General features: G+C 45.6%; 1 protein-coding gene across 1 annotated transcript in view; it reads right to left on the bottom strand.

Moving 5' to 3' along the window:
• Window positions 1-8,840: 8,840 nt before the first annotated feature.
• Window positions 8,841-14,319, bottom strand: part of BOK (BCL2 family apoptosis regulator BOK) — a 248,285-nt gene continuing 242,806 nt past the window's right edge. The window contains exon 4 of the mRNA XM_030216930.1: window positions 8,841-9,666. Coding sequence (XP_030072790.1) covers window positions 9,541-9,666 — 126 coding nt within the window. The 3' untranslated portion in view covers window positions 8,841-9,540. The remainder of the gene's footprint in view (window positions 9,667-14,319) is intronic.

Below are 14,319 nucleotides of genomic sequence, written 5' to 3' on the forward strand. Positions count from 1 at the left end.
CTTGAGGGAATAAACTCATCCTCCCAAAACATGAACTGGAGGGAATGAACTCATCCTTCTATAACTGTAACAAGAATCCTGAAGACTGTTTTCCGACTCCCTAAGGAAGGAATATAACTTCAGGAAACAAGAACAGCACCTAAAATCAGAATCAGTGCAATACAGACAATCATACAGGGAGGGCTCATGGCTTCATCTGCTATGACTAAAGGAAAGAAAATTATCATGGTAAGACCCTAATTTTCCCTTCCTGGTCATCAAGCAGATGAAGCCATTACGTATGGGATGTAACAAAGCAATCCCTAAATAGGGTGAGAACAAGCCACACCACGCGCTAGCACCTGTGCTCCAAAACGCGCATCCCTCCTGGCAGCCACATCCAGCCTGTAATGTCGGGCGAAAGAGAGCTTAGAAGAGATAGTGCTCCAGTTTCCGCCCAGGAAGAGGAAATCGCTCTTGTGGAATGTGCCTTAAAGGCTTCAGGCGGAGCCCGGCCAGACAGCAGATATGCTGAAAAGATAGCTTCTTTGAGCCAATGGGCAATAGTGGCTTTAGACGCTGAAGACCCTCTGCGAGGTCCTGCAAACAGCACAAAAAGAAGATCAGAGGTCCTGAAAGAATTTGTAATTCACAGATACTGCAACAGAGTCCTGCGCACATCCAAAAGGTGCAACTGCCCAAATGAATCTGGAAACAGGCTGGTTTAGGTGAAATGCTGAAACCATCTTAGGCATGAAGGAAGGCACGGTCCGAACCGTGACCCCTGACTCTGAGAATTGCAGAAAAGGGTCTCTACAGGACAGCGCCTGGAGCTCTGACACCCGTCTCGCCGAGGTAATGGCCACTAAAAAGACGGCCTTCAGTGTCAAATCTTTCTCTGAAGCACGCCGAAGCAATTCAAAGGGAGCCCCCTGAAGGGCCTTCAATACTAACCCCAGGTTCCAAGCTGGACAAGGTGCCCGCACAGGAGGACGGAGCCGAAGCACCCCTCTAAGAAACCATGCCACATCTGGATGAGCAGCTAAGGACACGCCTTCAACCTTGCCATGCAGGGAGGCCAATGCTGCCACTTGCACCCACAGGGAATTATAGGCCAAGCCTTTGTGTACACCATCCTGCAAAAAGTCCAGAATCGGTGAGACAGGAGCCCGCAACGGAGAAAGCGCTCTTGAAACACACCAGACTTCAAACTGGCGCCAAATCCTGGCATAAGCCACGGAAGTGGAGCGCTTACGGGCCTGCAGGAGAGTGGAAATTACCTTATTTGAGTAGCCTTTATCTCTCAATTGTGCCCTCTCAATCGCCATGCCATAAGACCAAAGCGGCAGGCGTCCTCCATGGCCACCGGACCTTGTGACAACAGGTGCGGAACCAGAGGTAACGGAAAGGGAGCCTCCAACAGCATCTGTCGGAGGTCCGCATACCAAGGCCTCCTGGGCCAATCCGGGGCGATGAGCACCACTTCTCCTGGATGCAGCCGAATCCGCAGGAGCACTCACCCTATCAAGGGCCACGGAGGGAAGACATACAGCAAGCCCAGGGGCCAGGGTTGAGCCAAGGCATCCAACCCGGCAGCGCGAGGATCCCTCCGTCTGCTGAAGAAGCACGGGACTTTGGCATTGGAACTGGTCGCCATAAGATCCATCACTGGCTTGCCCCATTTGGCACATATCTGCAGGAATACATCGTCTGCTAGTTCCCACTCCGCTGGATTGATCTGATGCCTGCTTAGATAGTCGGCTTGCACGTTGCTCTGACCTGCAATGTGAGCTGCTGACAGGGACTGTAGATGCAGCTCGGCCCAGTGGCAAATTTGTTCGGCCTGCGCGGCTAGAGCTCTGCACTGAGTGCCGCCTTGTCGATTTATGTAGGCCACTGCTGTCGTGTTGTCTGACATCACTCGGACAGCCAATCCTTCCAGGGTCACTTGAAAGGCCAGAAGAGCCAGAAACACCGCTTTCAACTCCAGGCGGTTGATAGATCACTCCGAGTCGTCGGGCATCCACAGACACTGGGCATGCTTCCCCTGGCAATGTGCGCCCCAGCCCTTCAGGCTGGCATCTGTCACCACTAGACACCAATCGGGGAGCACCAGCGGCATTCCCCGCCGCAACATGCTGTCCGAGAGCCACCACTCCATACTGAGGCGGGCCGCAGGGAGCCAAGAAAGTCTGCACTGATAATCCTGAGATACTGGAGACCATCGTTGAAGTAGAGAATACTGTAGAGGTCTCAGGTGCGCTCTCGCCCATGGCACCACTTCCAAGGTGGCTGTCATCGATCCCAACAGCTACACAATGTCCCAAGCTCGCGGGCGGGGCATCTTCAGGAGCAGACGGACCTGATTCTGAAGCTTGCACCGCCTTTGTTCGGGAAGAAACACATAGCCCGAGGCTGTGTCGAACCTGGCCCCCAAATATTCTAGAGATTGCGAGGGGGTCAGGTAACGTTTGGCCATATTGACGACCCAGCCCAGAGATTGAAGGACTGAAACCACTCTGGCTGTAACTAGATGACGCTCTTTATCTGAGTCTGCTCTGATGAGCCAGTCATCTAGGTATGGGTGAACCTGGATACCCTCTCGCCTGAGAAAGGCAGCTACTACCACCATTACCTTGGAAAAGGTTCAGGGAGCTGTGGCGAGGCCAAAAGACAAGGCCCGAAACTGGAAATGTTTTCCCAACACCGCAAACCGCAGAAACTTCTGGTGCGGGGGCCAAATTGGAATGTGCAAGTAAGCTTCTTTCAGGTCCAGAGAAGTGAGAAACTCTCCTGGCTGTACTGCCGCAATGACGGAGCGCAGGGTTTCCATGTGAAAATGCCACACTCTTAAGGACTTGTTTAGCTCTTTTAAGTCCAGGATCGGGCGAAGAGACCCGCCTTTTTGTGGCACCACAAAGTAAATGGAGTAGCGACCTAGACCTTGTTCAGCGGGAGGCACCGGAGTCACAGCCCCTATCTGGCACAGACTGTGCAGAGTCTCCTCTACCGCCGTCTGTTTGGCGGCAGAACCGCATTGGGACTCCACAAACACGTCTCTCACCGGGGCATCGAATTCTATTCGGTATCCATCTCTGATCAGGTCCAAGACCCACTGATCTGCGGAGATTTTGGCCCACTTCTCGAAAAAGAGGGAAAGTCTTCCTCCGATAACAGGAAACGAGGAGAGGGCCAGCGCACCATCATTGAGAGGGTCGCCCCTGAACTCCAGGCCTTGAACCGGCAGCTGCGGAACGCTTGTCCGAGCGAAAGGAGTTTCTCTGCTGAAAGCGGGCATGTGAAGTGAATCCAGCAGCACGCCCCGGGCGGTACCTTCTAGCTTCACGGAAGCGAGGTCTGTAAGAGGAGCGGACCGCCTGACCCTTAGAGGAAGGCTTCGGCCTATCTTCGGGCAAGCGCTGAAGTTTGGAATCCCCCAGGCCTTTAACAATGTTTTCCAGCTCCTCACCAAACAGGAGAAGGCCTTGAAAGGGCAACTTCACCAACCTTTGCTTAGAGGCCATGTCCGCCTCCCAATGTCGTAGCCAAAGAGTGCGGCGAGCCGCCACTGCTACAGTCATTTGCTTAGCCGAAGCTCTGACCATATCATAAAGGGCGTCAGCCAAAAAGGACATGGCCGACTCCATCCGCGGAGCCACTTCAGATAAGGTCTCTACTCCATCACCGGGCTGTTCCACTGCCTGTTGTAACCAAGCCAGGCAGGCTCTAGCAGCATAACAACTGCATGCAGACGCCTGAACAGTGAGACCTGCCAAATCAAAGGACCGCTTCAGAGCTGAATCAAGCCTGCGGTCTTGAATATCCTTCAGGGCAACACCTCCTTCAACAGGGAGGGTAGTTCTCTTTGTCACAGCCGTGACCAGGGCATCCACTTTAGGCATTGCAAAGCGAGCCAAATGTTCCTCACTCAGAGGGTATAATTGCCTCATAGCCCTGGCAACCTTCAAAGGTCCCTCGGGGTCAGCCCATTGAGCCGAAATAAGCTCTTGGATGGAGTCATGCAAAGGAAAGGCTCGAGCAGGCTTTCTGGTACTAGCCATCCTTGGATTAACCGAGCAGGCTGTGCCACTCCCAGGATCTTCAATCGAGAGGGCTTGTAAGGCATCTGAAATAAGCGCTGGCAGCTCCTCGCTGTGGAAAATCCTCACCGCAGACGGATCATCAAGCTTCTGTGGCAATTCTGCCCCCGAGTCTGGCTCCTCAGCCCAAGAAGTTCTGCCAGACCCCTCAGAATCCTCATAGCCCGACCACGGGGGGGGGGGGGGGGGGGGGGGGGGGGGAAGGGGGGGTGCGCCACACTCAGAAGGGGAAATAGCCCTTCTGCGTTTATCAGGAGGATAAGAAACAGGCAAAGCCAACTCCAAAAGGCCAGGATCCACCGGGGGGGGGGGGGGGGGGCAGGCAGAGGGTCCGAAGATCCCTGTGGAAGAGCTCTTTTAAGCATGTATGCCCTAAGCAGCATTAAAACAAAATCAGGGGAGAAAACTGCTCCCTGACCGCCCGGATCCTGCCCAGGGCTATCAGCTCTATTATTAGCCTCATTCAGAGGACCCCCCCCCCCCCCCGGATTCAGGGCTCTCCGTCACAGCGGAAGCAGCGCCATGCGGAAAATCCAAAATGACGTCCGCTGCCAGCTCAGAGCGCGAAAGATCGCCGCTCGCCATGCTCGGGCCGGCTCTACTTTGTGTACAGCACAAATTACAGAGCCCCGCTGCTGATTTGCGCTTGCCACATTTAGAACAGCGCTTTACAGTCTCCGCAGCCATTGCCGAAAACGGCAGTAAAATTCAAAAATGGCGGTTCGCGCCAAAACGTCCCGAGGAGTCAGAAACGACCCCGGAGGAGTCAGAAAACTCTCTTACCTCACTGGACCGAGTATCACAGCTCCGGTCCTGCAGAAGAATCTCAAGAAAAAAACCTCTTTTCCAAGATCGCTGCGCTAAAGCGCGACACGACTTTAATTAATTAATTATTTATTTTAACGCTTTGAGGAAAGCAGAGGCAAAAGAGGTAAATAAAAACACTCCGGAGGCTCAGATAAGTGGGAAAGGCAGGGAAAGGCGAACCAATGTGCCTGCATCCACTGAGTGGGAAAGGACAGGGAAAAGCAAGCTAATATGTCCACATCCACAGGGGCATGGGTAAGGGAGGGAAAGGGCTGACCTATGTGCCTTCAAAGTGAAGCTGCTATAGCCTGTAACACCCCGGCTAACAACTGGCAAGCCAGGAGCCACCCCCAGGCAGATTTTTGATGGAGCTCGAAGAAGCTGCAGCCACCCTGCTTGGGGAGATAGAGAATACTGAAGAGGCAGTGGAGCTAGCTGGCCATGAGGTACTGAGAAAAGTTGAGTGCTCTCTATCACCCCCTGCTGGTTGATGGACACAACCCATACGTAATGGCTTCATCTGCTTGATGACAAGGAATTTATGATTTTAGGTAATATAGTTTGTAATCTTTCAGCTATGATTTTTGCATAAATTTTTGCATCTATATTTATAAGAGATAACGGGCGATAATTTTGTATTATTTGGGGATCTTTCCCAGGTTTTGGAAGAACAATTGTAGTAGCTTCTGCGAAGGTTCCAGAAACTTCCCCAGATGTAATCATATGATTAAAGAATGAACTTAATATAGGAGCCAATATTTCCTGAAAGGTACTATAAAATTCCAATGTGAAGCCATCGGGGCCATGTGTTTTTTTTTTAGCCATGGTCTTTATAGCAGTTAATACCTCCTGGTCAGTTATGGGAGCTGAAAATAATAAATTATCTTCTTTGTCAATGGTATTGTGCTTTATATTATTATAAAAGGATGTATCTATATAATCTACTTTGGTTTCTGATTTGTATGGTTCATCATAAAACTTTAGGAAAGATGTGAGTATATGTTGATTATCAGTTAGGATGACATCATTAGAATCTTTTACATGAGAGATATCATTCTTATCAGCTCTAGTTTTAAGATAGTTTGCTAGTAAATGTCCAGTTTTATTATTATTAGAATAGAATTGAGCTGACTTCATGAAAATCTCTTTATTTGCAGAGTTAGCTAATATTGCATTGTATTTGTATTTTGTTTTCTGTAGTTTATTTAGGATATCCATATTAGAGGGTGATGTTTGGTGTATTTTTTCAAGATGTGCTATTAATTTTTCTAATTCTGTAATTTCAAGCATTTGTTTTTTTTTTTCTTTGCTGCAAATCGTATTATTGAACCCCGAATAAATGCTTTGAAAGCATCCCATCTTGTTGACCATTTAGTGTCATTAAGTGTATTGAATTTAAAGTATTCCAATATGTCCTTCTTTATTTCCTCTTTAAATTCAGAGTGTAACAGCAAACTAATATTAAATCTCCACGATTTTGTTTGAGGTTTGGGTGAGAAATCAGTCAGTTTTCTGGAAATGTGTGCATGATCTGATAATTTATTGTTATCAATGTGAGTGCAAAGAAACTATCAAACACATCACTCCAATATAGTGTCACACTGGGGATTCAGATCTGAAGGATAAAATATATTAAATTTTAAAAAATAGCCTCAGTGTAACAGGGAGCCTGACTTTTATGCTCCACTGTAAATATTACCATCACAGGCTTCCACCACCTTCCGAAAAAAAACACGGAGAAAAACTCCCAGAATATTTCAAAAATTCTAAAGAAGTGGGAGAAAAGTCTGTGTTTAAAAAAACAGAAGGGAGGGTAACACAATACAGATCCAAATACCCACAACACTAAATCTCACTATGAATATAAATCACCCAAATAGACACTAATTAGCAATCCCTCACTAGACTAAAATCCTCATTCAAACAGAGAAGCCTTCCTGCAAGTAAAGAAAACTCAAAATAGAGCAAAAACTCTTATAACATTGCTAGAATTGCTTAAACTTCCATCCTTACTAATGAATGGATTCTAATTCTGACAAAAAGTAAACTTTACTTAGCTCAGAACATCCAAATTGTCCTGACAGAAGTGCAGCCTCATAGGATTTTCACAGTCTGTGGGGTTTCTCCAAAATTAAAGTGTCCAATTTATATTATCTTTCTGGCAAAAAATGTCCAATTTCCTTGTTTCTCAACAGTAGGAAATCCTTCTGTTTTGCTATCTTCATCAGGAGAAATACATCGCAGTGCACTGCCATTTTTTTCCATTAGCGGCTGAGTAGTAAGGAATATCTGGCCATGTACTTTTAAGTTTTAAAGATTCATGATCACATAAGTGTGTCTCTTGAAAGAAAATTATAGCAGGTACATACTTGTTTAGTGCATTTAAGATTTTTTTCCGTTTTATTGGGTTGTTGAATCCCTGAACATTAAGGGATATGATGTTAAACATTATTCTGTATTAGATAAATATATCAGGCTTCTAAGCAGCTGGGCTCATGCAATATATTCCTCTGATTTACCAGCCTTCTTGCAAAATACCTCAGTTGGAAATAAGGAAATGACAGAATAAACAGCATTGCCTCCTCCTCAATCTGCTACATGAAGAGGAAGATTTCTTCCTGAAAAAGTAGTGCCGTTGTCACCATGCCCTTATTTTACCACCGTTTACTTGACACCAACCTCAGCCTCCCCAACGGGAGAGTACGCTATAATTTTGCAGAATGGGAATCTACAGCCATATTTGCCTGCATTTGATCCAAGAATCAGATTAATTTACTTGGAACCTTGAACTGTATTTTATTTTATGTTCCACCAGGGAAATGGTCATTAGCTAAGGATCAATTTTACAATTTTGTTACTAAGAAGACTCTGCATTCTGTAAATAATTTATTAATAGATGATATCAACCTACACCTGGAACAGAAGGATAACAGTAATGTACATGATTTTAAAAAATGTTTAATTTAGATCTCATAACTCCAATCAGTCAACAGACATATGAAAGGTACCTGTTTGGTTATTCTGAAAGCCAAATATGGGGCCCTTTTACTAAGGTGTGCTGAAAAATGGGCTGCGCTAGTGTATGCACATGTTTTGGGCCCGTGCAGATCTATTTTCAGCATGCCTGTAAAAAAGGACTTTTAAAATTTTTGCCGAAAATGGATGTGTGGTAAAATAAAAATCGGCAGGTGTCCATTTTGGGTCTGAGACCTTACCACCAGTCATTGACTTAGCGGTAAGGTCTCATGTGGTAACTGTGCGGTAACTGATGATTATTGCCCAGTTTTTGCCATGCACCAGAAAATAAAAATTATTTTCCTGTGTGCATAGCGGACGTGAATCAAAAATGAAATTACCACAAGGGCCACGCGGTAACTCAAAATTGACATGTGTTGGGCGTTCGTAGGCACCTACGTGTCTTAGTAAAAGGGCCCCTATGTTTGCAGCACTCAGGAATCATAGTTGACCATCACTGGCATAGACTATCCAGGGAAAGAGAGAGCAGTGAGGATCAGTAGTAGTAAGAAGATATCTTGCCTCTCTATCCATATTTTCAAGGTTTAGAAGTCCTACTACTGTACCATGTAACCTGCTGCCTAGGAACCTCCATTTCACTTGTTTTGTCTCTTAACTATTTGCTAACCCTCCATTATTTATATATGAAGCACATAATTAACCATCCAGAGGCATTTTTTTCTAGGGAAGAAGGTCATAAGCACATAAGTAATACCATACTGGGAAAAGACCAAAGGTCCATCGAGCCCAGCATCCTGTCCCTGACAGTGGCCAATCCAGGTCAAGGGCACCTGGCAAGCTACCCAAACGTACAAACATTTTATACATGTTATTCCCGAAATTGTGGATTTTTCCCAAGTCCATTTAGTAGCGGTCTATGGACTCGTCCTTTAGGAAACTGTCCAACCCCTTTTTAAACTCTGCCAAGCTAACCGCCTTCACTACATTATCCGGCAACAAATTCCAGAGTTTAATTACGTGTTGGGTGAAGAAATATTTTCTCTTGTTTTAAGTTAAGATAACTAGAACTGCACATCTGAAGGATATCACTGGACAAGGAATAAATGGGAACAGCTTCCTAAAGGTGAGTGATTCATATGCATGTTGAATCAGATTTGGTAGGCCTCTGTCTATTTTCTTTTTTAGGAACCTATGATCTAGAAAATAGCAGTAGCTGACGGAAACTTTATGATCACTCGCCACATATTTTTGGAAAAGGTACTCACTGCTCTGCTAAACTGTTTTATTTTGAACAAGATCATAAAAACAATAAGCTGGGAGTTCAAAAGAACAGAGAGGAGAAGAGGACATATAATTTTCTCCCTGTGAGTGTCATCTTCACTTTTTGTGCCAACGAAACTCACAGAGATATATACTTTGGTTTATTTCAGTATGTTTAGCTTCTTGCATGCTTTTGCATTTTTCACTCTTTATATCACCAATGAAAATACACCATCTTGGCAATATTTATATGATGAAAATAGAAGGAGCAATGATGAACACTATTTCCAAATTGCAATCAGTCATCAGAGTAAGTCCCTATGTAGGCACTATATGCTAGGCCAGAGGTCACTGCCCCTCTTGGGGTAGACTACAGGAACAGAAGAATAATAACGACGATGGACTGGAAGGCAGATGTTCACCTCTCTCGTAACAGGAAGAAGACAATAGCTTTGAGGAAGTGGCCAATACGACAGACAGCAGAGATAAGCCAGTGAGAATGAAGGCTGGGGTCTGGGTTCACAACACACTTTGTTATGTCAGCCTGAAAAAAAGAAGAGACAAAAATGAAGTATGATAAGGTATATGTTACAGCATTGATAAGTACTCTCACCACTTACACATACTCTCTACAGATTACACTGCTGAGTGTGGAGAACTGATGGGCCGATGATCAGAAGCTAGAGGCTGTTAGCACTATACTAGTGCCCGTGTTTGCTACCGCCCCATGATCAGAGCCCCCGAGTGTATGAAACAACGTGTTCATGGGCTCTGAACGCAATTAGCATCCAAATGCATGCAAAACAGGGCTAAACCTATTTATCCCCAATGATCAGCGACCAGCATGCCAAAGATTGGCTCGCTGGCTGTGGCAAACCCTACGCCAGCTTGGAGCTCATGTTAGGGTTTGCAGACCATTAGGGAGGAATGGTGAGCCCTGTCCAGCATGCATTTGCATGCTAAAAGGCCCTCATTCCCCCCCCCCCCAATGCAGCAGCCCCCGGCAGAAACCCCGAGCCGACCAACCGACCCCCCCCAGCCACAGGGGGCTGGAGGTCCAGTGTCCTCCAGTCCCCTTGACCCCCCCAACACAGGTTCAGGGGGCTGGAGATCCCTGAACCTGTGGGGGGGGGGGGGGTCAGGGTGACTGGAGGTCTGCTGGACCTCTAGTCTCCTGTTCCTGGGGGGTTGGGTCGGCAAGAGGTTCCTGCCAGGGCTGCTGAACCTGTGTTGGGGTGGGGTGGGGGGGAGTCAGCTCGGGGGGACCGGAAGTCCGCCAGACCTCCAGCCCCTATTTCGCTTGGCAGCCCAGTCCTGTCAAACAAGTGCGGGAGGATTGTGCCTGAATCCTCCCGTACTTCTACCCCATGTAACATAGTAACATAGTAGATGATGGCAGAAAAAGACCTGCATGGTCCATCCAGTCTGCCCAAGACAAACTCATATGTGTATACCTTACCTTGAATTTGTACCTGTCCTTTTCAGGGCACAGACCATATAAGTCTGCCCAGCAGTATTTCCTGCCTCCCAACCACCAGTCCCGCCTCCCATCATCGGCTCTGGTACAGACCGTATAGGTTTGCCCTCCTCTATCCTAGCCTCCCAACCATCAACCCATCTTCCCTCCACTTGCTCCGCCACCCAATTTCAGCTAAGCTTCTGAGGATCCATTCCTTCTGCACAGGATTCCTTTATGCATATCCCACGCATGTTTGAACTCCGTTACCGTTTTCATCTCCACCACCTCCCGCGGGAGGGCATTCCAAGCGTCCACCACCCTCTCTCATGATCAGAGAAAATTGCGTGCTTAAATTTGCATGCAATAATCTCTGATCATAGGTCCAGTAACACCCAGTGCTGTTCCAGAGCTCTTTTTAGAACGCTATTTGGACCAGTGCAGGGCTTTTGATCATCTGCCTGTGAGAGCTCCCATATAGCCAGTGCTTGGAAAGGTGGGAACTCCCAGAGCTTCAAGCTTCCCTACAGTTAGCTCTTATGTATTATTTCCTACATGGTGCAGCTGAAGCTAGTGTCCTGTTACTTCTCACTTCCATGTAATTCATACATGAATACATTTTCTTGCCTGAACTTTTATTGAATAGCCAAAGAATTGCATACAACTTCCAATTAATTTATATTTATTAATGGAGGTATGCATTGATTTTTTTCCACTCGGCATGGGTTCTTTTTGTTTCATTTCCTTTATTAAAAAAATAAAGACAAGCAACAAACAAATTGGTAAAGAATGTAAAACTTAACTTTTTCTAAGAACAGTTTCAGGCTTTATATTAAAGCCTGAAACTGAATAACTGATTATATTATTCATTTTCTATATGAAGAAAAGTAGACATAACCATTCTGGTATTACTCTACCATACATGTTTATATTAACAGTTATGACCCTATCGTGAGACAGATTGGTCATGCAGTTGCCACCACAAACATCTACCCACCTCTTACTTCTATCTCCCCACCCTCCCAAATTCCTCCTTCATAGTCTAGGGGCTCGAAAATTTTGTTTCACATATTTGCAAAGAAGAAAAATCTATTTCATGCCGCGTGATATATATATGCTGCACAGTGACAGCTTGAATGAATTCTTTTCTTTGTTCTATCTTTAATTCCATAGAGTGTGTTTTCTTTTAACAATACAAACATGTCTTCTTCTATTGCAGTGCTTCTCAGCCCTCTCCTGAAGGCATACTTAGCCATTCAGGTTTTCAGGATTATCATAATGAATAAACATGAGTTAATATTTGCATACAATGGATCTCTAATCTATGCAAATTTCTCTCATGCATATTCACTGCGGTAATCTTGAAAACCTGACTGGCTATATGTGCCTCTAGGAGAGAGTTGAGAAGGATTGCTCTATTTCACATTTCCTCTGTCTTTCTATATCCTTCCTTTATTCATGCTAAAAAAATCTTTGTTAGCACAGGGATTCTCTTGCTATAGTAGTATAACATAGTAGACCAGTGGTCTTCACTCCCAGTCCTTGAGGAACAAGCAGGTATGCAAAGCGCTCTTATTAGGGCTATCCTGTAAGCCTGACCCACTGATGGTTCTTGAGCACTGGGAGTGAAGGCAAAGGAAGTAGATGATGGCAGAAAAAGACCAATCTGTTCATTCAGTTTGCCCAATTTTTCTTGGCCATGCTACAAAGTTGTATTTCAGCTGCCAGCTGTAGAGGCATGACTGATTGTAGGACTACCCTTGTGTAAGTCAATTTTTGTTTTCTTTCTTTTTGCTTCTCCACAACTCTGGGAAGACCTGTATAAAAAATCCCATAACCAAATCCATCTCCCATCCCCCCATATTTTACCACTGTGATTTGTAATAATCTAAACAGTTGTCAAAACTAGTGAGGCTGTTGTCCAAACATGCAGCCACAATTGAGAATAACCTGGCTTGCCACATACTCTTGTGTATACCCTTAACCAATAGGATGACCAACATACCACCCTGAAAAGACCATAATGGTCTAGATGGCACATAACATTTCAAACATTAGCAAGTACTGAAGTTTTGGATTATGTAGTGCCTTACAAGTTAAGGTCAAGAGTTTGAAATGAATTCTTTTTACTAGAAGCCAGTGGAGCAAAGCCAAGGCTGGCCATGCACTTTCATCTATCTTAAACCCTTGGATAAAGTAATGTGGTTGCCATGATAGTCCACTTTAAAGGTAATAAATAGAAATAAAACAAAAGAAAGGATAATAAGGTAATACCTTATTTTTATCGGAGTAATATATTTTTTGACAAGCTTTTGAAGGCACAGCCTTCTTCTTACCTTTCAAGTTGACTAACACAGCAACCACACTACTTTATCCAAGATTGAAGATGCCACATATAGCCATAACTGACCTGAAGAAGGAGGCTATGCCTTCAGCTTGTCAAAAAACTGTATTAAGTTAATCCAATAAATGTTTTGTTTTATTTGTATTACTCTTGAGCCCTGTTAGCATCCTTGAAGCCATATTCTGGATTCCATACGTAGTTTATGTATGGCCTTTGCTACCAAGCCCACATGTAAACTATTACAACAGTCAAGGATACTAATCACTAAGGCTTGAGTGACTGTATACAAAGCTCCCTGGTTCCAATATGGCTTAATTTTTTTTTTTTTACCAATTGCAATATAAAACACTGGTTGTGCCACTCTAGGCTATTTTTTTTTTGTTACATTTGTACTCCGCGCTTTCCCACTCATGGCAGGCTCAATGCGGCTTACATGGGGCAATGGGAGGGTTAAGTGACTTGCCCAGAGTCATAAGGAGCTGCCTGTGCCTGAAGTGGGAATCGAATTCAGTTCCTCAGTTCCCCAGGACCAAAGTCCACCACCCTAACCACTAGGCCACTCCTCCACTAAAAAAAACAAACGCCCAGCTGAAAAACGTCCATTTTTTCGAAAATACGGTCTGTCCCGCCTTTTCACGTACCCATTTTTGGACATAGACACCCATGGAGATTTGAAGGCAGAAGAAGATATCTTAATCAAAGGTAACTTACCAGGGGCCTGATATTAAGCACCGGTGTTAAACCCAGAAATTGAATGCTAGGCTGGATATTCAGCACCGCATAAAGATAGCTTGTTATCAGTTCAGCACTAACTGGATATTTTTAGCAGCACTAACCAGTTAAGTGCCACTGAAAAATAGCAGTTAGTCACGAACAGGTGATTCAACTGGCCAGGAGCCATTTCTGGCTGGTTAGGTCACTTTGAGGGGCATAATCGAATGCGAACGCCTATCTCCATGGGTGTCTATGTCCGAAAACAGGTACGTGAAGAGGCAGGACAGACCGTATTTTCGAAAAAATGGACGTTTTTCAGCTGGGCGTTTGTTTTTTTTAGCGAGAATGGAAACTAAAAACGCCCAGCTCAAAAACGTCCTAATCCGAGCCATTTGGTTGTGGGAGGGGCCACGATTCGTAGTACACTCGCCCCCCTGACATGCCAGGACACCCTAGATGTCAGTGCGGTGGACTTCAGACAACGCTCCCACATGCATAGCCCCCTTACCACGGGTGCTGAGCACCCAACCCCCCTCCCCCAAAACCCACAAATGTACAACACTCCCATAGCTCTTAGGGGTGAAGGGGGCACCTACATGTGGGTACAGTGGGTTTTGCAGGCCTCCCATTTACCAGCACAAGTGTTACAGGTAGGGGGGGATGGACCTGGGTCCACCTGGCTG

This window comes from Microcaecilia unicolor, chromosome 10, assembly GCF_901765095.1.
Source record: "Microcaecilia unicolor chromosome 10, aMicUni1.1, whole genome shotgun sequence".
Lineage (NCBI taxonomy): Eukaryota > Metazoa > Chordata > Amphibia > Gymnophiona > Siphonopidae > Microcaecilia > Microcaecilia unicolor.